This window comes from Salmo salar, chromosome ssa14, assembly GCF_905237065.1.
Source record: "Salmo salar chromosome ssa14, Ssal_v3.1, whole genome shotgun sequence".
In the NCBI taxonomy this organism is placed as follows: Eukaryota; Metazoa; Chordata; class Actinopteri; order Salmoniformes; family Salmonidae; genus Salmo; species Salmo salar.
Genome location: NC_059455.1, coordinates 38,610,715 through 38,633,554, shown reverse-complemented (window position 1 = coordinate 38,633,554; position 22,840 = coordinate 38,610,715). Strand labels below are relative to the sequence as shown.

Sequence of the window (22,840 nt, the reverse complement as noted above, 5' to 3'; positions counted from 1 at the left end):
TCCACAGGAAAGTATTGTTTACCAGACTTTTTAGAGAGATGTAGGTATATGGTTAGGTAACAAGGTAAAATTAGTTTTATACTGGATATTTGGTTTTCTCTCATCAATATCTATTGAACCAAGCATGCCTAGACAATGGAAATTGTATATTCTGAATCAAGGGAGGATGGAGAACAATCCATACCATTTTTTTTATTGAAATCCAAATGTAAAATGAGTTCTCAGCCTAACAACCATATGCCTACATAGTGTCTTAAATTTAGAGCAGCAGAAGGACACACCCCACAGACATGTCGAGTACATTTTAAATGTAATTGTATTCAACATTCTGACTTGTAAGAAACATTTACACAATTTTGGGATTTTCAGGCTGTATATATCAATTAATTGTGTATTACAGCCTGATTAATCAAACTACGGTCGTGGAAACGTGAAAATTATTTAGATTAATATGAAGCAGGGTTAGCAAGTCACATTTCAGAGTTTCCTAGTTTCGACTACCACGTGAATGTTGCAAGAGGCCCGAGTTCCCCACTTGGAATTCTGAGTTTGATGACCGTTAAACAATTTTTTTTCCCCAGTTGAAGCTTTTTATTTATTTTGTCTTTTTTTTGGGGGGGAGTTCCCACAGTTGCCTTGAACACTCAGAAGTTAGTGTTTCTGAGTTCTAAGTTATTTTGAACAAGGCATTTGGCTGCTTGATTGACAACTAGTCAACAAACACACCCTGCTGTGATACTGACGTTAATAGAATACAATTTGGTGCGCTGTTCTGCAGTGTGTGTGTTTTAAGAGTCACCTTGCGATCAGTAGAATCAGTTTCATTTAGTGCCTCTGTCTCTCCTGTAGAGGTTGTTGGCGCATCTCCGTGTCACAGAGCTACGTTCTCTAATGGCTACCATGGGCCAGACCAAGAGTGGGCTGAAGTCCAATCTGCTGGTGAGGGCTTTGGGGGTTATACAGACCCAGTGCAATCCTCACCTGCTCACAGTCGTGCGCCAGCTCTACCAGGAACGCTACTCCGACCAGATAGTTCCTGGCAGTAGCCAGGTGAGTCAGACATGGAATTTTCCCCCAGTATAGATCAGGAATTCCTGTTTTTCTCTCACCTTAGGAGAAACGGGAATACTGCTGTTTATAGTCTGCCTGTCTCAAAATTGTGTTGCTGGCAGTGTATTGATTTTATATTTTCTGACAATCTCATGCCAACTAGACGACTCCTGGAAGCCACCAGGAGGAGCAGACCGTGGCACCGGTGGTGGAGCCATCACACAACCCCACACAGCACATAAACAATCTGACACACAACCCTAGATTGTTCCAGATGGTACCCCTTCCCTTCTACCAAGCCCTGGGGACAGTCCTACCCCCCACACAACTGGGTAGGTTGACCTTATCGTTTCCTTAGTAAAACTTGAATATTTATCTCTTAATCTTGGGGCTGGATTGAGGTTTGTGATTGCTTGAAATGACAGTTCCTCTTCTCCCACTGATGTTGTCTGTGGGAGAATCTAAATTGCATACTCCTCGCCTCATCTCTCGTCGCCTTCTCCAATGGGTTTTGAGAAAGTCAGGGGGAAGGGACGTCTGACTTTTTCACATCCAATGGGTTTTCCGATGGAGGCGAGGAGTATGCAATTGAGATTCTCCCTGTGTGTCCATCCAGTGGGCTCTTTCTGTTCCGACATGCAAAACCAGGAGTTCATCCTCAGGCTTACGCGAAAGCAAGTGGAGCAGAACAGAAACTGCAAGTCAGCACATTTTCTTACTACACAGGGTGTGTTTGTAAATTCACTCTGGAGTGCCATGGTGCCCCCAGTGTGCTCTGGACATTCGTAAATTCAGAGCGTTTTGCTTTCGGAGCGTTCAGAGCACACACTGGACACTAGCCGAGGAGTAGGGTTCATTCGAGTGTTCTGACAATGGCAGTCAAGCACCCAAGCTACCTGACTAAAGTTGGCTTGCTTGCTTCTTCCAGACACAAATGAGAGAACATCTCACTCTGACCATTTTACTCTCCCTAGCAGAGCTGGTTAGGCAGTTTTCATGTTATCCAGAGCGTTGGTGACTGTAACTGTGCTGCTGGCCACAATTTAATTACGCTTTTTTGCCAAGGTTTAGTGACACGGCAATATTCAACGAGTATAGAGTGTTCGTAAATTAATCAGTTATCCTGCACTCTGGCACACTCAGACGAGAGTAGATAGCCAGAGGGAATTTACGAATGCACCCACAGAGTTCACTCACTCACCATAATATTGTTTATGTTTACAAAACTTCTACCGGCACACTCATTTTGAGATCTGTGTATGTATCCACAGGGAGCTGCGACCAGGTGTGCCGAGTGTCCAGGTGGTTCTCAGGTGAGTACGATGGAGCCTGCCGGTCATCACTAGAAAGGACTGGAGTACGACATTCACTAACCAAGAGCTTATGTACCTGCTCATCAGTTCTGATGATGTCGCCACTTCTGTCCGTTATGCCAAAGGCTGGCTGACTGACCTCTGACCTCTTTCAGATTCTGCTTCACAGAGAGTCTTGGATACGAGGAGGATCAATACCCACCATGCCTGTCCATCAAAGTTAATCAGAAATGCATATCCTTACCGGTAAGCACCAAAAGCTGTTAAATGTTGAACTGAGAATGTTGTGGTCTCTTCACCAATCATTCTTCACTGTCTTTCCGATGTGCTGGGACAGGAACTTCACAGACACTGTACACCCATCAACATAACCCCAGCAGTTTTTCTCAGCCTCCTCCCCTCATTTCGATTATGTGTCTGGTGGAAGAGATGTTGCAAAGTAAGTAGTCTTCCTTTTAATCTTTACTTTTCATTATTATTTTAATGATTTTGTTTTCGATTCTGTATTTATTCTATGCATAAGGAGTGTTGTTTTGAAAATGCCTAGGTAAGATCTAGAGTGTGTGTGTTTATGTAGAGGTTCTCTGTGGCTGTGTACCTGGTGAAGGTGCTGTCCCCCTCAGACCTCCTCAGTCAACTGAAGAGCCAATCAGTGGAGAGTCTGACATTCTGCAGACAGCGCAGTAAGTATGGCAACACACAGAAGCGCACACACTATTTTTGCCTTTATTGCACACAAATACAGTGCAAAAAGACCACTGACATATTGTGTATTAGCAGCCAGCTTGAGTTGATGCTCTCTGGTATTTGTAGTCCAGGAGAAGCTGCGTTTCGACCCAGAATGTGAGGTGACCACAACAGGACTACAAGTGTCCCTTATATGTCCGGTAAGCGTTTGCCACTTATCCCTCAGCTGCAAAGGGCAACAATTCCTTCAGCAGACTGAAACAGAAATTGAACTGACTGACAGGAAGTTGATTATGACTGTCCAATCCATTTTATGCATTAAATGTATCGATCTATAGACAAAGGGGTGCACTTTTTTGCCCTGATTCACTAATCAACTTATCATTAAGCCTTTGATTAGTGGAATCAGGTGTGTAGTGCTAGGGCAAAAACAAAAATGTGCACCCCTTTGGGTACCCAGGAACAGGATTACGAAACACTGATCTAATGGTCAAGGTTAGGTTTGGGGTTGGATAATCTGATCCTGCAGTAGATTGGGGTTGGATAATCTGATCCTGCAGTAGGTTGGGGTTGGATCATCTGATCCTGCAGTAGATTGGTTTTAGGGTTGGATCATCTGATCCTGCAGTAGATTGGTTTTAGGGTTGGATCATCTGATCCTGCAGTAGATTGGTTTTAGGGTTGGATCATCTGATCCTGCAGTAGATTGGTTTTAGGGTTGGATCATCTGATCCTGCAGTAGATTGGTTTTAGGGTTGGATCATCTGATCCTGCAGTAGATTGGTTTTAGGGTTGGATCATCTGATCCTGCAGTAGATTGGTTTTAGGGTTGGATCATCTGATCCTGCAGTAGATTGGTTTTAGGGTTGGATCATCTGATCCTGCAGTAGATTGGTTTTAGGGTTGGATCATCTGATCCTGCAGTAGATTGGGTTTTAGGGTTGGATCATCTGATCCTGCAGTAGATTGGGTTTTAGGGTTGGATCATCTGATCCTGCAGTAGATTGGTTTTAGGGTTGGATCATCTGATCCTGCAGTAGATTGGGGTTGGATCATCTGATCCTGCAGTAGATTGGGGTTGGATCATCTGATCCTGCAGTAGATTGGGGTTGGATCATCTGATCCTGCAGTAGATTGGTGTTTGGGGTTGGATCATCTGATCGTGCAGTACATCGGTGTTCAGGGTCATCTTCAACCATGAGCCATGTTCTATAGGCAAAAGTTGTGGAACACTGCAGATAGAAATATCATTAATAGAGCTGACATGGTTGCTTATTGTACGTGTCAGACGCATGTGTGTTCTACACACCATATTTCTATCTGAAAGTTCCACAACGTTCTGCCCAGGGGTGTATTCATTCCGCCGATTCTGTTGCAAAACTTTTCTTAAACGGAAGCAAACGAAACCTACCTACATTTGTCCAATAGAAACTTTCGTTTTAGTTTTGCAACTGTTTGTTAGAATGAATACACCTCCATTCTCCACTGTCAACAAGCTGGGGAAGATGCGTCTGTCAGTGCCCTGCAGGGGGCGTAAGTGCGCCCACCTCCAATGCTTCGACGGGAAGCTCTACCTGCAGATGAATGAGAAGAGGCCCACCTGGACCTGCCCAGTGTGTCACGAGCCAGTTCCGTACAGCCAGCTAACTATCGATGGGTAATTGTGTATCATATATTTAAATACCGGCACCCTGCCCTTTGGCATCTCTGTATGACTATCTGGTCTCTATGGTGATTGATGTAATCTGTGGTTTCATTATCAAAGCATTATTATTGTTTTGACCGGACAAAGTAAACTGTATGTGCCTCTCACTAGCTGCACTCACGGCCAGTCAATTATTGGATATGATTAACTAAACTCAATGCAATGCCAATTTTCCATGGGTCCATGGCACTTGTTGGTTTCCATGTTAAATTAAATGATTTGATGGGCCTACCATGAACCTATGTTACCCACAATTTTTAAGGATGCATATAGCGGTATACACCATTCCAGTTTGAGTACAAATCCCAGCCCCACCGCTATTCTGCATCTCCCTCCCTTTCATACAAAACAGTGAAATCTATAGTTGCCTATCCCACGGTCACGGAAAACGTGCTTCTTTTGAGCCAAAAATGTAGAAATCTGTCAAATTGTAGGATGTAAATCCGCCGTCAGTTGTGGTACACTGTATTATAATGGCCTGTAGATACTCTTGTGAACGGAGACTTGGCCAAAAGTCGGCATCACCTACATTTATGATAATGAAGTGTGGCGTTCTGCTACAGTTGAAGTTGGAAGTTTACATGCACCTCAGCAAAATACATTTAAACTCAGTTTTTCACAATTCCTGGCATTTAATCCTAGTAAAAATTCCCTGTCTTAGGTCAGTCAGGATCACCACTTTATTTTAAGAATGTGAAATGTCAGAATAATAATGGAGAGAATGATTTATTTCAGCTTTTATTTCTTTCATCACATTCCCAGTGGGTCAGAAATGTACATACACTCAATTAGTATTTGATAGCATTGCGTTTAAATTATTTAACTTGGGTCAAACATTTCGGGTAGCCTTCCACAAGCTTTCCACAATAAATTGAGTGAATTTTGGCCCATTCCTCCTGACAGAGCTGGTGTAATTGAGTCAGGTTTGTAGGCCTCCTTGCTCGCGCAAGCTTTTTCAGTTCTGGCCACACATTTTCTGTAGGATTGCGGTCAGGGCTTTGTGATGGCCACTCCAATACCTTGACTTTGTTGTCCTTAAGCCATTTTGCCACAACTTTGGAAGTATGCTTGGGGTCATTGTCCATTTGGAAGACCCATTTGCGACCAAGCTTTAACTTCCTGACTGATGTCTTGAGATGTTGCTTCAATATATCCACATATTTTTCCTCCCTCATGATGCCATCTATTTTGTGAAGTGCACCAGTCCCTCCTGCAGCAAAGCACACCCACAACATGATGCTGCCACCCCCGTGCTTCACGGTTTGGATTGTGTTCTTCGGCTTGCAAGCATCCCCCTTTTTCCTCCAAACTTAAGGATGGTCATTTTGGCCAAACAGTTCTATTTTTGTTTCATAAGACGAGAGGACATTTCTCCAAAAAGTATGATCTTTGTCCCCATTTATTTGCACTCTTCGCACCAAAGTACGTTAATCTCTAGGAGACAGAACGCGTCTCCTTCCTGAGCGGTATGGCAGTTGCGTGGTCCCATGGTGTTTATACCTGCGTACTATTGTTTGTACAGATGAACGTGGTACCTTCAGGCGTTTGGAAATTTCTCCCAAGGATGAACCAGAAATGTGGAGGTCTACAATTTTATTTCTGAGGTCTTGGCTGATTTTCTTTAGATTTTACCATGATGTCAAGCAAAGATGCACGGAGTTTGAAGGTAGGCCTTGAAATACATCTACAGGTACACCTCCAATTGACTCATTGTGTCAATTAGCCTATCAGAAGCTTCTAAAGTCATTACATAATTTTTTTGAATTTTCCATGCTGTTTAAAGGCACAATCAACTTAGTGTATGTAAACTTCTGACCCACTGGAATTGTGATAGTGAAATAATCTGTCTGTAAACAATTGTTGGAAAAATTACTTGTCATGCACAAAGTAGATGTCCTAACCGACTATAGTTTGTTAAGAAATTTGTGGAGTGGTTGAAAAACTATTTTTAATTACTCCAACCTAAGTGTATGTAAACTTCTGACTTCAACTGTATATGCAGGATACTGACTGTGATCCTCGCGTTGGAGGGCTTTCAGGACAATACAGAGGTAGAATACCTGGCTGACGGCTCCTGGAGGTTTGTTATAGATGGCGTGAGCAGGACAACACAGCCATCGGCACCGTTGGAGAAGATGGGTGAGACTATGAACAGAGACCACAGATTCAGAGTTGAGATAATAGCTGTCTCAACTCGGTTTCGCATCAATCAGTCACCGATGTCAAAGGGACACTTAGGAGGAAATTTGAGTTAGCACTTGGATCTCAATTCAGAATACGGGCGTGGGTTAGCAGTGCTTTCACCCTCATCTCTCTCCAACAGAGGCCTATAGTGCCAGTAGTGTGACTGCAACCACCAGAGCCGTGTCAACGGAAGTTGTCACTGTGGACCTTACGCAGGAGTCATCCGAGGACGAGGCTGATGAGGTCACAAAGGTACGCCATAACGATGGCCTCCCCGACAGGAACGGGTTTCATTTAGTTGCTCAAGGTTCTGTATGGTCATCAATGGTAAATCCATCACGGAGATTAACAGTACAACACACGCAGAGGTAAAATGTGTATGTTTGTTTACAGTTAAACTGGACACAGACCTTTCAGGTCCAGTGGTCAGAAGAAAAAAAATTGCCTAAGAGGCAATGGTTACTAAGCAGTCCCAAGAGTCTAGAAACGTAACAATTATTGTGCACAGTTACATGCACACAATATTACGATTTTTGTGGATAGCTAGATTTAATATAATAGTTTGTTTTAAAATGTTTAGGCCTACATGCTTTGCAAAAAAACTGATTTCCCTAATAATCCTGTGTAGATTGACACATCTGAAATCGGGTAACCACAGTAGCCATGTTTTTTGTGAAGCCTATTTGATTCTGAGTTGGGACATACAGTATAAATTATGTATGTGAAAACTATTTCTAAGATTAATATTTTCAGTTTTTCCGAACTCACTTCACTCGCGCATTAGAGGAAGGGTTGCGCTAATGGTGCTGGCACATGCACAGATCAGATGCGTTGCTGGAATGCCAATGAAATTGTTTACAAGTCCTAATAATTCCAAAGATTGCTCTGAAAACCAGGTGTTTTATTCGGTGAAAGCTTACTTCAATTTTGACCTTAAGCCATTTTTAAGATGAGCAGAGTAATGTTTTTACATGACTATTTCCATACATTGCCTATACATTGCCTACTGTCATAATCCGTTTAATATCTAATTATTGTGCATGTAAATATACTCATGTTAATGTATTTAATGCTTTTTTTGTAATACCAATTTCTAATAAAATGATTTTCACCCTCCTAAAACGTGTTTTGAGTCAAGTTCAAGATATTTTGGAGGAGTATAATAAGAATAAAATTGGTAGATGGATAGGCCTAGCTCAGGAGTTCTCAAACTTTAGTGGCGACGAGCTGCCAATAAGCTGCGCAATGACTACCATTGCTGAAGGCTAGTGAGACGGGCAAAGGCTATATTTGCATATTGATGGCAAAATATGATTGTTATTGCGGATTCATAGGAAAGACAGAAATAGTCATAAAAATGTTACCAACACATGTGTAGGTATAATAAAATCTATTTTTCATTTCGTGTATAATGAATGGGTAAACTTCTGTTGGAGAACCCCTGGCCTAGGTTGATAAATACTTCTCAGGCTACATAATGGAGTTTTGTTGAAATTGAGATTTTAACACTGTGCGTTTACACAGGCAGTACAATTCTGACAGTGAAAAAAAATAACTCGATTTGCGGTGGCAAAAAATAGAGATTCCTACGCATGTGCGGGATTTCTTTTCACGTAGCTCGGTGCTCCGCAGACGCTTTGATCAGCACTGAATGACTTTGTCTGGGCTGCATTCCAAACACGTAAAAGACACACCCTCTCCCCTCAAATTAAGTAGACACAGGGATTATGACCTATGATGAGTTGACACTTACAGAGCAAGGGGCGAAGGAAGAAATACTTAATTTTAAATGGACCGTCCTTGACCAGAAATGTGTCACTCGTTCGTCCCATGGTTGTGTTTTCAGTCGTCATGGAACCACCGGTAGCTGTGTGCTTTAAATGCGCTACAGTCAATTAAGATTTCATATCTTGGCTAGAAGACAACTCATCCGCAGACATCGAATGCTATCCATCTGACGATATCAGGTACATCGACAATTAGTGTATAAGTGTGATGTTAGGGAAATTGTATGTGCTAGCTAACGTTTCCTAAAGCTAACCAAACAAAAATATAATTACTTTTATGATACGCGTTTGCCTTCGTGCATTAGTAGAACATTTTCTAATTTATTTACACTTGTATGTTGACTTCTCCATATTGATGTTGGTTTAAAGTTTTGGCTGACTTTTCTTAGCAGATGTACAATCATCACAAATTGAATTATGGGGCGTTTCAGGCCCCGGAGTAAACAGAATTGGACACGCAAACTCAGAAGGCGAAGTTGCTAGAGGCATGTCGATTTGTTGCTAAAAGTTACTAAATGACGTTGTGATATCATTGTAATAACGTATAACTGCGTCAATACGTAGAATACACAGTAACGTTACTCAACTTGACGGGCCATATCGGCGAAAAATATGATTTGGCATTTGTTAGTTTCGATATGTTTATCTCATTTTTATTTGTAAAAGTAATATAAATGCAACATTTTATATGATCAGATATGTTTATTTTTAAACACACTTAATTATTGAACAATGACATTTTACTTATTTTCTTTTTATCTTGTAAACCTACACATTCTGTAGATATCATGCCTGACGCTCAGCTCGTGCCCAGGCAGCTGCAGTCAGCCAACAATGATTTGCAATTTCCGGAAATTGCTGCTGGCTGCACGAGTTGAGCGCCTGCTGCTGACGTCAGTCACAACGCACTTTTGCAGCCAGGCACAGGTGTTGTGACCGAGTGTGTGACAGAGAAAATTGTTTTCTGTCATTTAGAGGGAAAATGCGTGCATTTTAGCGTTTGAGTCACATTTCAAAAGTTGCTTAAAGTTCCAAATAGATTTTTAAATGTAGCTCAATTTGTTGCTAGGTGCTGTTTTAAAAAAAAAGTTGCCAGGGTAGTCTGAAAAGTTGCCAATTCTAGCAACAAAATTGCTAAATTGGCATCACTGGGACCGAGGGTCTTACGTTGCCAACTTCCCTTGCTTGGCTAATTGTTTGGACCGATGGCAAAGATGGCCGCGGGGATTCCCCCAAGGGCATAAGGCGAGGGTAAGTGGAGGAGGGTGTGACTTTGACGTGTTTGAAACGCTGCCCTGGTGTAGCCTACACACTTCATGTTGTACACAAAGGACATGGTCGACATGTTCGAAGTACTCAGTAGGCCATTAACCATAAACGCCACTTCAAGTTATTTTTTTAATTTTTTTTTCAGGAGGGGAGTCAAGCTACATGCAACTATTTAAGCTACTGGTTGTAAATACATGGAGAAAAAAATCCGACAAATGGGGAACCGATCAATCCCCGCCACCTGGAACCATCAAGCGTAGAGGTCCTTGTACATTTTGGCCAATTGTTTTCTGAATAAAAATGGAAATTGCTTGGTTTTTTTATTCCCATTTTTTGTTGTTGCATATATACCAAAAAACGACTTGATATTTAGATTTTCACAAGTGGGTGGGTTAAATGTGGAACTTGTCGTTGGCCAAATGCACAGCCAACACGTCCTATCGCTTTAAAATAGGAGTTCAACCCTAACTATATTCTGTTAATCTACTAAGAAATGTAGAAATATCACTTTATATTTTAGATTTAAAGGGGCAATCTGCAGTTAAATCACCCACCCTGTAACAAAGCTGTTTTGGTAAACAGCTGAGGGATGGGGCTGGAGAAATGTACCCACTCTCACATTCATAGACAAAGCTATCAATGCCATGACTCAACAAAATTATAGTTTTCACCATGTTTTGAGGGTATACAGTGTTTACAATTACATTGGTTACAAACCAAGGAGTAAAACAAGCTTATATTTTGGGCTCTGATGAGATGGTTCAACTAAGCTCATGGGGCATTTATAAGTTATGGGGGCCACACTGGTGAACATAAGCAACCATTTAGTTAAATGGGTTCTCCAGCTCAAAAGGCATATCAGCCAATTTAAAATCTTTGATTTACTTGCATGTGACAGAACGCTAAATTGTAGCTTGTCCTATCAGATAAAATGGTACACTTTAGCCCTATGCTAACTTCAACAGGTTGCACTGATTTAGAGTTGCAGTCGGAAGTTTACATAAACTTAGGTTGGAGTCATTAAAACAAGTTTTTCAACCACTCCACAAATTTCGTGTTAAACTATAGTTTTGGCAAGTCTTTTAGGACATCTACTTTGTGCATGACACAAGTAATTTTTCCAACAATTGTTTACAGATTATTTCACTCATAATTCACTGTATCACAATTCCAGTGGGTCAGAAGTTTACATACACTAAATTGACTGTGCCTTTAAACAGCTTGGAAAAATTCCAGATAATGATGTCATGGCTTTAGAAGCTTCTGATAGGCTAATTGACATCATTTGAGTCAATTGGAGGTGTACCTGTGGATGTATTTCAAGGCCTACCTTCAAACTTAGTGCCTCTTTGCTTGACAAAATGGGAAAATCAAAAAGAAATCAGCCAAGACCTCAGAATTTATTTTGTAGACCTCCACAAGTCTGGTTCATCCTTGGGAGCAATTTCCAAACGCCTTAAGGTACCACGTTCATCTGTACAAACAATAGTACACAAGTATAAACACCATGGGACCATGCAACCGTCATACCGCTCAGGAAGGAGACGCGTTCTGTCTCCTAGAGATGAACATACTTTGGTGCGAAAAGTACAAATCAATCCCAGAACAACAGCAAAGGACCTTGTGAAGATGCTGGAGGAAACGGGTACAAAAGTATCTATATCCACAGTAAAACAAGGCCCATATTGACATAACCTGAAAGGCCGCTCGGCATGGAAGAAGCCACTGCTCCAAAACCGGCATAAAAAAGCCAGACTACGGTTTGCAACTGCACATGGGGACAAAGATCATACTTTTTGGAGAAATGTCCTCTGGTCTGATGAAACAAAAATAGAACTGCTTGGCCATAATGACCATCGTTATGTTTGTCTCTAGGAGATAGAACACGTCTCCTTCCTGAGCGCTATGACGGCTGCGTGGTCCCATGGTGTTTATACTTTCGTACTATTGTTTGTATATTGTTCGAACGTGGTACCTTCAGGCGTTTGGAAATTGCTCCCAAGGATGAACCAGACTTGTGAAGGTCTACAATTTTTTTTTTCTGAGGTCTTGGCTGATTTCTTTTGATTTTCCCATGATGTCAAGCAAAGAGGCACTGAGTTTGAAGGTAGGCCTTGAAATACATCCACAGGTACACCTCCAATTGACTCAAATGATTCCAAGCTGTTTAAAGGCACAGTCAATTTAGTGTATGTAAACTTCTGACCAACTGGAATTGTGATACAGTGAATTATAAGTGAAATAATCTGTAAACTATTGTTGGATAAATTACTTGTGTCATGCACAAAGTAGATGTCCTAAAAGACTTGCCAAAACTATAGTTTGTTAACAAGAAATTTGTGGTGGTTGAAACACTTAGGTGGGAGTCTTTAAAACAAGTTTATGTAAACATCCGCTTCAACTGTATGTGCTGCCACTCCATAAGGGTGGGGATACAAATGATCTTGACAACTATCGCCCCATTTTCAAGACTACCTTCTTTAGCTAAGATTCTTGAATCCTTGGTTAATGTACATCTTCATTCCTTTTTATCTGATAATTGTATTTTTTAATATAAACCAATCAGGGTTTCCTCTTGGGCATAGTACTACCACAGCAACCACGTTAGTTGTTAATGATCTTGTCAATGCCTTGGATGCTAAAAAGATCTGTGCTGCCTTGTTCATTGACCTGTCAAAGCCGTTCGACATTGTTGATCATTCTGTTTTGCTGAAGAAGTTATCAAAAATACGGTTTACGGTTTCAGAATTATCTTAGTGACAGAACTCAGGCCATCTTGACAAAGGTTAAATCTGAATTTCTTCAGATTCAAAAAGGTGTTCCTCGGTTCGATTTTGGGTCCATTATTGTTCACCTTGTATATTAATGACATAGGAAACACTGTTAATACTTGTAACATTCATCTCTATGCAGATGACACAGTTTTGTATTCCTGAGCCATCTCGGTGCAGGAGGCCATTCGTTAACTTCAGCATGACTTTGATTCAATTCAGAAATCACTTTCAGATCTTAAATTAGTGTTAAATACAAGTAAAACCAATCTCATGCTGTTCTCTGGGACACGAAATGTTGACCCTGAGGACCTGCATATAAATACCTGGGTGTCTGGATTGATGACAAGTTGTCCTTTGTAACTCATATAGAAAATATGACTAAGAAGCTAAGATCCAAGATTTTTTTTTTTAATATATATCAAATTAAATCATGCCTCAGTATTGAAATTAGGAGAAAGATTGTTCAAACAACGCTTCTCCCTGTATTGGATTTTGGTGATATTGTTTACATGCATGAGACAACCTGTTTTGAAACCCTTGGACGCAGTCTACCATTCCGCAATACGCTTTATCACAGGGGACAATTTTATGACTCATCATTGCAGTCTGTATAAAAATGTAGGATGGACCTCTCTGTCTGTAAGAAGAGAGCTGCATTCTCTTTTATTTATTTACAACGCAATCTTACAGAAACTCCCTTCATATGTAACTTAAGTTAAGAATTGTCAGTTACCAAACCCGTTCTCAGGAATGGATAACACTAGAGATCCCTTTAATTTCTTCAGATTTGGGAAAACCTGCGTTTTGGCTTTTTTGGCCCTAATTTGTGGAATAATCTGCAGAGTTCACAGCAGTTACATGTGCTGGTGCCACTCAGGCAGTTTAAATTATTGATTGCGGATCTCTATGTAGTTGAATGTTATTGCTTTTATTAAATGTTTATTTTGTTGTGTGCTAAATTATATTGTTTTATACACATAGACTACTGTTCAAAAGTTTGATCAAATCAAATGTTAGTCACATGCGCTGAATACAACAGGTGTAGACCTTACAGTGAAATGCTTTACGAGCCCCTAACCAACAATGCAGTTGGGGGGAAAAATACGGATAAGAATAAGAGAAAAGTAACAAGTAATTAAAGAGCAGCAGTAAAATAACAATAGCGAGACTATATGACTAGATGTTTAGGAGTCTTATGGCTTGGGGGTAGAAGCTGTTTAGATGCCTCTTGGACCTAGACTTGGCGCTCCGGTACCGCTTGCGGTAGCAGAGAGAACAGTCTATGACTTGGGTGGCTGGAGTCTTTGACCATTTTTAGGGCCTTCCTCTGACACCGCCTGGTATAGAGGTCTTGGATGGCAGGAAGCTTGGCCCCAGTGATGTACTGGGTCGTTCGCGCTACCCTCTGTAGTGCCTTGCGGTCGGAGGCCGAGCAGTAGTAGTAGTATATCCCTCCCGCCGACTAATTGAAGAAGAACTCTTCGTCCAGTTTGATGTAATTGCAGTTCTGATGTCTAGAAGCTCTTTTCGATCATAAGAGACGGTAGCAGCAACATTATGTACAAAACAAGTTACAAACAACGTGAAAAAACAGGCAAAATTGCATGTTTGGTTAAGAGCCGATAAGACGGCAGCCCTGCCCTCCTGCGCCATCGTTCTAATGAAAGACTATGACGAGGTCATATCATTCCTGTGAGAGTTCGGTCCGTTCCAAAAAACAGTAGTTGTCTTCCTGAGCATGAGCAATATTCCAAATGGCTGTCTGGGAATGTCCATTGTCTTTCTCGGCGATATACCAGACCACTGCTGCAAACTATCAATCATCAACTCGAGTGAGAATGGAGACCCGAACATGGGAATATACACTGCTCAAAAAAATAAAGGGAACACTAAAATAACACATCCTAGATCTGAATGAATGAAATAATCTTATTAAATACTTTTTTCTTTACATAGTTGAATGTGCTGACAACAAAATCACACAAAAATAATCAATGGAAATCCAATTTATCAACCCATGGAGGTCTGGATTTGGAGTTACACTCAAAATTAAAGTGGAAAACCACACTACAGGCTGATCCAACTTTGATGTAATGTCCTTAAAACAAGTCAAAATGAGGCTCAGTAGTGTGTGTGTGGCCTCCACGTGCCTGTATGACCTCCATACAATGCCTGGGCATGCTCCTGATGAGGTGGCGGATGGTCTCCTGAGGGATCTCCTCCCAGACCTGGACTAAAGCATCCGCCAACTTCTGGACAGTCTGTGGTGCAACGTGGCGTTGGTGGATGGAGCGAGACATGACGTCCCAGATGTGCTCAATTGGATTCAGGTCTGGGGAACGGGCAGGCCAGTCCATAGCATCAATGCCTTCCTCTTGCAGGAACTGCTGACACACTCCAGCCACATGTCTAGCATTGTCTTGCATTAGGAGGAACCCAGGGCCAACCGCACCAGCATATGGTCTCACAAGGGGTCTGAGGATCTCATTTCGGTACCTAATGGCAGTCAGGCTACCTCTGGCGAGCACATGGAGGGCTGTGTGGCTCCCCAAAGAAATGCCACCCCACACCATGACTTACCCACCGCCAAACCGGTCATGCTGGAGGATGTTGCAGGCAGCAGAACGTTCTCCACGGCATCTCCAGACTGTCATGTCTGTCACATGTGCTCAGTGTGAACCTGCTTTCATCTGTGAAGAGCACAGGGCGCCAGTGGCGAATTTGCCAATCTTGGTATTCTCTGGCAAATGCCAAACGTCCTGCACGGTGTTGGGCTGTAAGCACAACCCCCACCTGTGGACGTCGGGCCCTCATACCACCCTCATGGAGTCTGTTTCTGTCCGTTTGAGCAGACACATGCACATTTGTGGCCTGCTGGAGGTCATTTTGCAGGGCTCTGGCAGTGCTCCTCCTGCGCCTCCTTGCACAAAGGCGGAGGTAGCGGTCCTGCTGCTGGGTTGTTGCCCTCCTACGGCCTCCTCCACGTCTCCTGATGTACTGGCCTGTCTCCTGGTAGCGCCTCCATGCTCTGGACACTACGCTGACAGACACAACAAACCTTCTTGCCACAGCTCGCATTGATGTGCCATCCTGGATGAGCTGCACTACCTGAGCCACTTGTGTGGGTTGTAGACGCCGTCTCATGCTACCACTAGTGTGAAAGCACCGCCAGCATTAAAAAGTGACCAAAACATCAGCCAGGAAGCATAGGAACTGAGAAGTGGTCTGTGGTTACCACCTGCAGAACCACTCCTTTATTGGGGGTGTCTTGCTAATTGCCTATAATTTCCACCTGTTGTCTATTCCATTTGCACAACACCATGTGAAATGTATTGTCAATCAGTGTTGCTTCCTAAGTGGACAGTTTGATTTCACAGAAGTGTGATTGACTTGGAGTTACATTGTGTTGTTTAAGTGTTCCCTTTATTTTTTTGAGCAGTATATTTTATGGAAGAGAGTAGACTGGTGGGTCCCGACATGTGTTCCCGATACAAGAGGATCAACAACACTGTGGCGACCACATTTGGATTTGGGAACGAGTCGGGGGGATGTCTCGACGGATGGTACTTCAGCAATGAGAAATACACGTCAGCTATAGTGTTTGAGGTAAATATCCTGCAAATTTTTTTAATCCAGGCATAGAGGTCTGGGCTCTAAAGGCACAGCTATAGGTTTATAGACTAATCCCAGGTTTAATTGATCCAAGTTGTCCCATCACCACATTGGGAGTGGGTGTGTGATAATGCATGAAAGGTCCCGTCCTCGAGCCTTGATCTTCTTCCTAGGAGTTCTGGTCGGATCGTTCATTAGTAGCCAGCTCTCTGACAGGTAAATCCATCCACGTTTGGATCAGATTATGCCTTCCCTTAACTCGGTGTGGATAGTCTCTCTGCAAAGACGGGTTGCTGTGAGGTCTGTGAGAGGTTTATTGCAAGCAGAACAGTCATCTAGGCCTTTTTATGTGTAGGTTAATAGGAAGGATAATCTGATATCACGATATGCCCTGCTCATATCGATATCAAATGATCAATATTGATGCCCACCACTAAAAGTTAGAGTAGATTCCCAAAGCCTAAACACAGAAATGTTGTTTTGTTCAGAAATATTCACTAGAATGGGAATCCCTATTCAAGTCGATGAACATCTTCTGATTCTATTTCTGTGCTTGTGTTTATTATCTGTGTGTCCTGCAGGTTTGGGATGAAGCCAGTGTTTTTCAGTACAATGGCTGTTCAGATAATCGTTGCACTAATCCAGTCTACCTCAATCAGCTGGCCTACGTACTGTGTGCTTAACTGTCTGAGGGGCTTGGGCCTGACATCCAATTGCATTACATCACTAGTATTGGGTGAGAGAAGTGTTGTATGTGGCACAAGGCCAGGGTACTGGCATACATCCCATTTACATTCATCATATTCCTACCCAACCTCTTTGAATGTTCCACTTATAAACTGCGTGCTACATAAGAGTACATTGTCTGCCAATAAATGTTGTGTGAATAGTATTTGTGCCAACAATTATTGTGTTCTTAAATAGGCTACACAGGAGAGGGGTAAAGAAGTCAGAGTATCAAACACAGGAAGTTAATATACCCCAAACAGTCTTCTCTGATCCTGAAAGCTTTGTGGTGGTGAATCTTGGGGCAAGAAGTCGTATTATAATAATAATAATAATAATAATAATAATAATAATGCTATAGGCTATAAGGTCAAACTTTTTTCCTGGTCGGGAGAAACTAACTTCAGGTTAGGTTCCCCTAACATATGGCGCTGCACAATATTTGCAGCCTGAGAACTGCATCTGTCTAGTTATTTGTTATTTTACGTAGTCTTCGCCAAATACACAACTTTCTGCTATGTAAATGGTCAGGGAGGTGACCAAGAACCCGATGGTCACTCTGATAGAGCTCTAGAGTTTCTATGTGGAGATGGGAGAACCTTCCAGAAGGACAACCGTCTCTGCAGCACTCCAACAATCAGGCCTTTATGGTAGAGTGGCCAGACGGAAGCCAATCCTCAGTAAAAGACACATGACAGCCCACTTGGAGTTTTCCAAAAGGCACCTAAAGACTCTCAGATCATGAGAAACAAGATTCTCTGGTCTGATGAAACCAAAATTGAACTCTTTGGCATGAATGCCAAGCGTCACATCTGGAGGAAACCTGGCACCATCCCAATGGTGAAGCATGGTGGTGGCAGCATCATTCTGTGGGGAGGTTTTTCAACTGCAGGGACTGGGAGACTAATCAGGATCAAGGCAAAATGAACGTAGCAAAGTACAAAGAGATCCTTGATGAAAACCTGCTCCAGAGCACTCAGGACCTCAGACTGGGGCGAAGGTTCACCTTCCAACAGGACAACAACCCTAAGCACACAGCCAAGACAATGCAGGAGTGGCTTTGGGACGAGTCTCTGAATGTCCTTGAGTGGCCCAGCCAGAGCCCGGACTTGAACCCGATCTCTGGAGAGACCTGAAAATAGCTGTAGCAGCAACGCCCCCCCCGTCCAACTTGATAGAGCTTGAGAGGATCTCCAGAGAGGAATGGGAGAAACTCCCCAAATAAGGGTGTGGCAAGCATGTAGCATCATACCCAAGAAGACTTGAGGCAGTAATCGCTGCCAAAGTTTTTTCAACAAAGTACTGAGTAAATGGTTTGAATACTTATTTTAATGTGATATTTCAGTCTTTTTGTTGGCTTTTTTTGCAAAGAAAACCAAACAAAAAAACAGTTTTTGCTGTATTATTGTGGGGTGTTGTGTGTAGATTGATGAGGGGGAAAATGTAATCAATTTTAGAATAAGACTGTAACATAACAAAATATGGCAAAAGTAAAGGGGTCAGAATACTTTCCGAATGCACTGAACAAAAATATAAACGCAACATGAAACAATGATTTTACTGAGTTACAGTTCATATAAAGAAAAATTAACATTCAATTGTCTGGCAACAGCTCTGGTGAACATTCCTGCAGTCAGCATGCCAATTGCACACTCCCTCAAAACTTGAGACATCTGTGGCATTATGTTGTGTGACAAAATTTCAAATTTTAGAGTGGCCTATTATTGTCCCCAGCACCTGTGTAATGATCTTGCTGTTTAATCCACTTCTTGATATGTCACACCTGTCAGGTGGATGGATTATCTTGGCAAAAGAGAAATTCTCACTAACAGGGATGTAAAAAAAAAAATTGTGTACAACATTTCTGGGATTTTTATTTCAGCTCATGAAACATGGGACCAACACTTAACATGTTGCTTTTCTATTTTTGTTTAGCAACATGGATTTTGCAATTTATCATGATGTATTGTAGACAGGCAGTGTATACATATTCAGAGTAACATTTCATCCTGTGTCCTCATCATATTTTAGCAAATGAGTAGTTGTAAAGAGCAGCAGCAAGTGTACACTTTCCTGGACATCTCCATCCTCAACATCATCCTCTGGTAAGGGTCCAGACTCATCCACTGGGTGTATGGTCCCCACTTCCTGGTCCCCACTTCCTGGGCATGTTGCTTTCTAACCCCACATGTTTAACCACAAACCCTAACTTTAGCCCTAACCCTAACCTTAGCTATCACCTGAAATTGAGAACATAGCTCATCTACCTGCTCATCAGTTTTCCAGTCTGTATTTTACATGGCCATACCATAACTCTCCCTCTCTCTCCCTTTTCCCTCTCTCCTCTCCCTCCTTGAACTTTACAACAAAGTCCTGCCATACATTATCTTTGGGATAATTAGCCTCTTTCTGCGAGTCTGAGTCGTCTGCTTCAAACACCAGGGATTGTAAACTCCCTGACAACAGCCAAGTCAAGCCTATCAGATGGTAGGTCATAATATAGATGAGTGCAATCACATTGTGCTTTAACAGCTGTCTTGTGAATGCGACATTGAACCATGATACTAACTTAGTGTGTTAGTACCATGATACCATGCTTGTCATAGTTGTCAGTGGTTATGTCATGAACGGTAAAGTCGTGTGCCATGTGATTTTGGAAAGAGAAGAGTCACGCACACCCAAGCACAGTACAGTAGCAGGCCAAAAAAATAGTAACTTAGGCAGACAGAAATGTGTACTTATCATTGTCATGTGATTATGACCTCCACTCCAAAAGAGATGAATATTATCCTCAAAGTATAATCCCTTTAGTTCACTTTTCTTTTAGTTTCTGCTCATCAAAGGAGTCGACCACTATCCAATATGACCATGACCTGAAAGACATCCCAATAATGAATGGAACAGCACAGGCTCACCTGCCACTTGAAGAAGAATTTTTTTTGTTTTTTTAATGCAGTGTTTTGAGTCCACTCCTTCGGAAAGTATTCAGACCCCTTGACTTTTTACACATTTGGTTAGGTTACAGCCTTATTCTAAAATTTATTAAATTCGTTTTTTTCCTCATCAATATACACACAATACCCCGTAATAACAAAGCAAAAGTTTTTTTGAAATGTTTAAACTATAACATTTACATAAGTATTCAGACCCTTTACTCAGTACTTTGAAGCACCTTTGGCAGCGATTACAGCCTTGAGTCTTCTTGGGTATGATGCTACAAGCTTGGCACACCTGTATTTGGCAAGTTTCTCCCATTCCTCTCTGCAGATCCTCTAAAGCTCTGTCAGGTTGGACGGGGAGCGTTGCTGCACAGCTATTTTCAGGTCTCTCCAGAGATGTTAGATTGGGTTCAAGTCCGGGCTCTGGCTGGGTCACTCAAGGACATTCAGAGACTTGTCCCGAAGCCACTCCTGCATTGTCTTGGCTGTGTGCTTAGGGTGACTTTCCTTTTGGAAGGTGAACCTTCAACCCAGTCTGAGGTCCTGAGTGCTTTGGAGCAGATTTTCATCTCTGTACTTTGCTACGTTCATCTTTGCCTTGATCCTGACTAGTCTCCCAGTCCTTGCCGCTGAAAAACCTCCCCACAGCATGATGCTGCCACCACCATGCTTCACCGTAGGGATGGTGCCATGTTTCCTCCAGATGTGACGCTTGGCAACCAGGCCAAAGAGTTCAATCTTGGTTTCATCAGACCAGAGAATCTTGTTTCTCATGGTCTGAGAATCTTTAGGTACCTTTTGGCAAACTCCAAGCGTGCTGTCGTGTGCCTTTTACTGAAGTGGCTTCCGTCTGACCACTCTACCATAAAGGGCTGATTGGTGGAGTGCTGCAGAGATGGTTGTCCTTCTGGAAGCTTCTCCCATCTCAACATAGGAACTCTTGAGCTCTGTCAGAGTGACCATCAGGTTTTATGTCACCTCGCTGACCAAGGCCCTTCTCCCACGATTGCTCTGTTTGCCGGGCGGCCAGCTCTAGGAAGAGTCTTGGTGGTTCCAAACTTCTTCCATTTAAGAATGATGGAAGCCATTGTGTTCTTGGGGACCTTCAACGCTGCAGACATTTTTTGGTACACTTCCAAAGATCTGTGCCTCGACACAATCCTGTCTCGGAGCTCTACGAACAATTCCTTCGCCCTCATGGCTTGGTTTTTGCTCTGATGTGCACTGTCAACTGTGAGACCTTCAATAGACAGGTGTGTGCCTTAACAAATCATGTCCAATCAATTGAACTTACCACAGGTGTCTACAATCAAGTATTAGAAACATCTCAAGGATGATCAATGCAAACAGGATGCACCTGAGCTCAATTTTGAGTCTCCTAAGCACTGGGTCTGAATACTTATGTAAATAAGGTATCTGTTTTTTATTTGTAATAAATTAGCAAAAGTGTCTAAACCTGTTTTCCCTTTGTCATTACGGGTATTGTGAGTAGATTGCTGAGGAATTTGTTTTATTTAATCAATTTTAGAATAAGGCTGTAATGTAACAAAGTGGAAAAAGTCAACTGTTCTGAATACTTCCCGAAGGCACTGTACATTTTATAAGAATCAATTCCTACAGTGGTCAAACCGTGGTGCCAAAACATTCATATACTTATAATGTAGTCTATTATATGGGGCGGATGGGATTCTTATCAGAATGCACTCTAATTCCAAATAGTAAGCCAGGAGAGTGAAACGAGGAAAAAGGTTATTCTTGTCCAGGCAAGAAATGAAGTATGACTGTCATGGCAACACCTTGAACAAATGGCACAGGACAGAACAGGTTGGATGCAGTCTGTTGATTTGCGGTTCTGCAAAGAATGCCCAAGTAAATCAGTAAGTTGTCAGCCTAGCAGTAGGGTGACCCTAGTCTGGTAGCACCTCCTACTAGCTTGTTACTGCAGTTTTATGCTATTTATGTGTGATACATAACTGCAGAGAACAAAATTTGTCTTCATTCAATATGATAATAAGTATTCTAATAATTTGTTTGCTTTAGCTTTCATTAATATGCACATTTGTATCTTTTTAAACTAAGGCCCATTTGTACTGTTACCTAAACTGTACACTGCCACTAGAGGTGAATAAAAGCCTGCTTGTGTGACTGACTAAATTACTCTTTTGCCTCCCCCACCTTTTCCACCAGCCCTACCACCAAAGATGTATTTAAACCCTGGATTACTGATGCTATGTACTGGTGATTGAGAGGCTTTGAAGTCACTGGTCGGCCATATTGGCACTCCCCAGTATGAGCAGTCCTGGTTAAACAGTACAAATATGGCCTACGAAGATCGATCAAGATGGCAGGACAAAGTGGAGGAGCAATTCAGCTGGTAAGACACAAGGCTTAAGTGGCAGGAGCTTCTAACAACCACTGATTACAAAAAGAAAGCCAGTCATGTTACGGACACCAACGTCACCCTACCGGATGAGCTAAACACCTTTCTCACGCTTCGAGCATAATGACTCTGACGAGGAGAACCCCCGAGGACAACGAGGGCTAAGGGCATTCTCCACGGAGGATGTGTGCAAGTCATGCAAGCATGTTAACTCGCAAGGCTGCCGGCTCCAACAGCATCCCTAACCACGCCCTCAGAGCATGTGCAAACCAGCTATCTGTTGTGTTTTGAAATGTGCAATCTCTCTCTACCTCAGGCCATTATCCCCATCTGCGCCAAGATGTCCACTATCATCCCCGTGCCCAAGAAGGGGAAAGTAACTGAGCTGAATGACTACCGACCCTTAGCACTGAT

The 22,840-nt window shown here is 42.3% G+C and overlaps 1 protein-coding gene and 1 long non-coding RNA gene across 3 annotated transcripts; both read left to right on the top strand.

Moving 5' to 3' along the window:
* Positions 1-619: 619 nt before the first annotated feature.
* pias4b (protein inhibitor of activated STAT, 4b) lies at positions 620-8,061 on the top strand. Its single transcript, XM_014140987.2, has 11 exons — positions 620-1,050; positions 1,214-1,382; positions 1,667-1,751; positions 2,322-2,363; positions 2,519-2,609; positions 2,701-2,802; positions 2,941-3,046; positions 3,177-3,250; positions 4,547-4,707; positions 6,758-6,894; positions 7,079-8,061. Exons 1-11 carry the CDS (start codon positions 892-894, stop codon positions 7,309-7,311), a joined length of 1,359 nt encoding a protein of 452 aa, XP_013996462.2. The 5' UTR covers positions 620-891; the 3' UTR covers positions 7,312-8,061.
* A 550-nt stretch (positions 8,062-8,611) lies between these two features.
* On the top strand, positions 8,612-20,133 carry LOC123723978 (uncharacterized). 2 transcript variants are annotated; one of them, XR_006758818.1, is made up of 3 exons: positions 8,637-8,906; positions 16,209-16,375; positions 19,139-20,133. It is a non-coding gene; the product is annotated as an uncharacterized lncRNA (long non-coding RNA). The 2 variants fall into 2 exon arrangements; XR_006758817.1 differs by lacking the exons at positions 16,209-16,375; positions 19,139-20,133 and adding an exon at positions 10,141-10,312 and having other exon boundaries at positions 8,612-8,906.
* Positions 20,134-22,840: the final 2,707 nt, after the last annotated feature.

Bases quoted from the DNA above. Each gene is read 5' to 3' on its own strand.
- pias4b (XM_014140987.2), top strand. From the start codon at position 892: ATGGCTACCATGGGCCAGACCAAGAGTGGGCTGAAGTCCAATCTGCTG. The intron at 2,364-2,518 runs GTGAGTACGATG...GACCTCTTTCAG, and splicing joins AGTGTCCAGGTGGTTCTCAG to ATTCTGCTTCACAGAGAGTC. The intron at 4,708-6,757 runs GTAATTGTGTAT...CTGTATATGCAG, and splicing joins AGCCAGCTAACTATCGATGG to GATACTGACTGTGATCCTCG.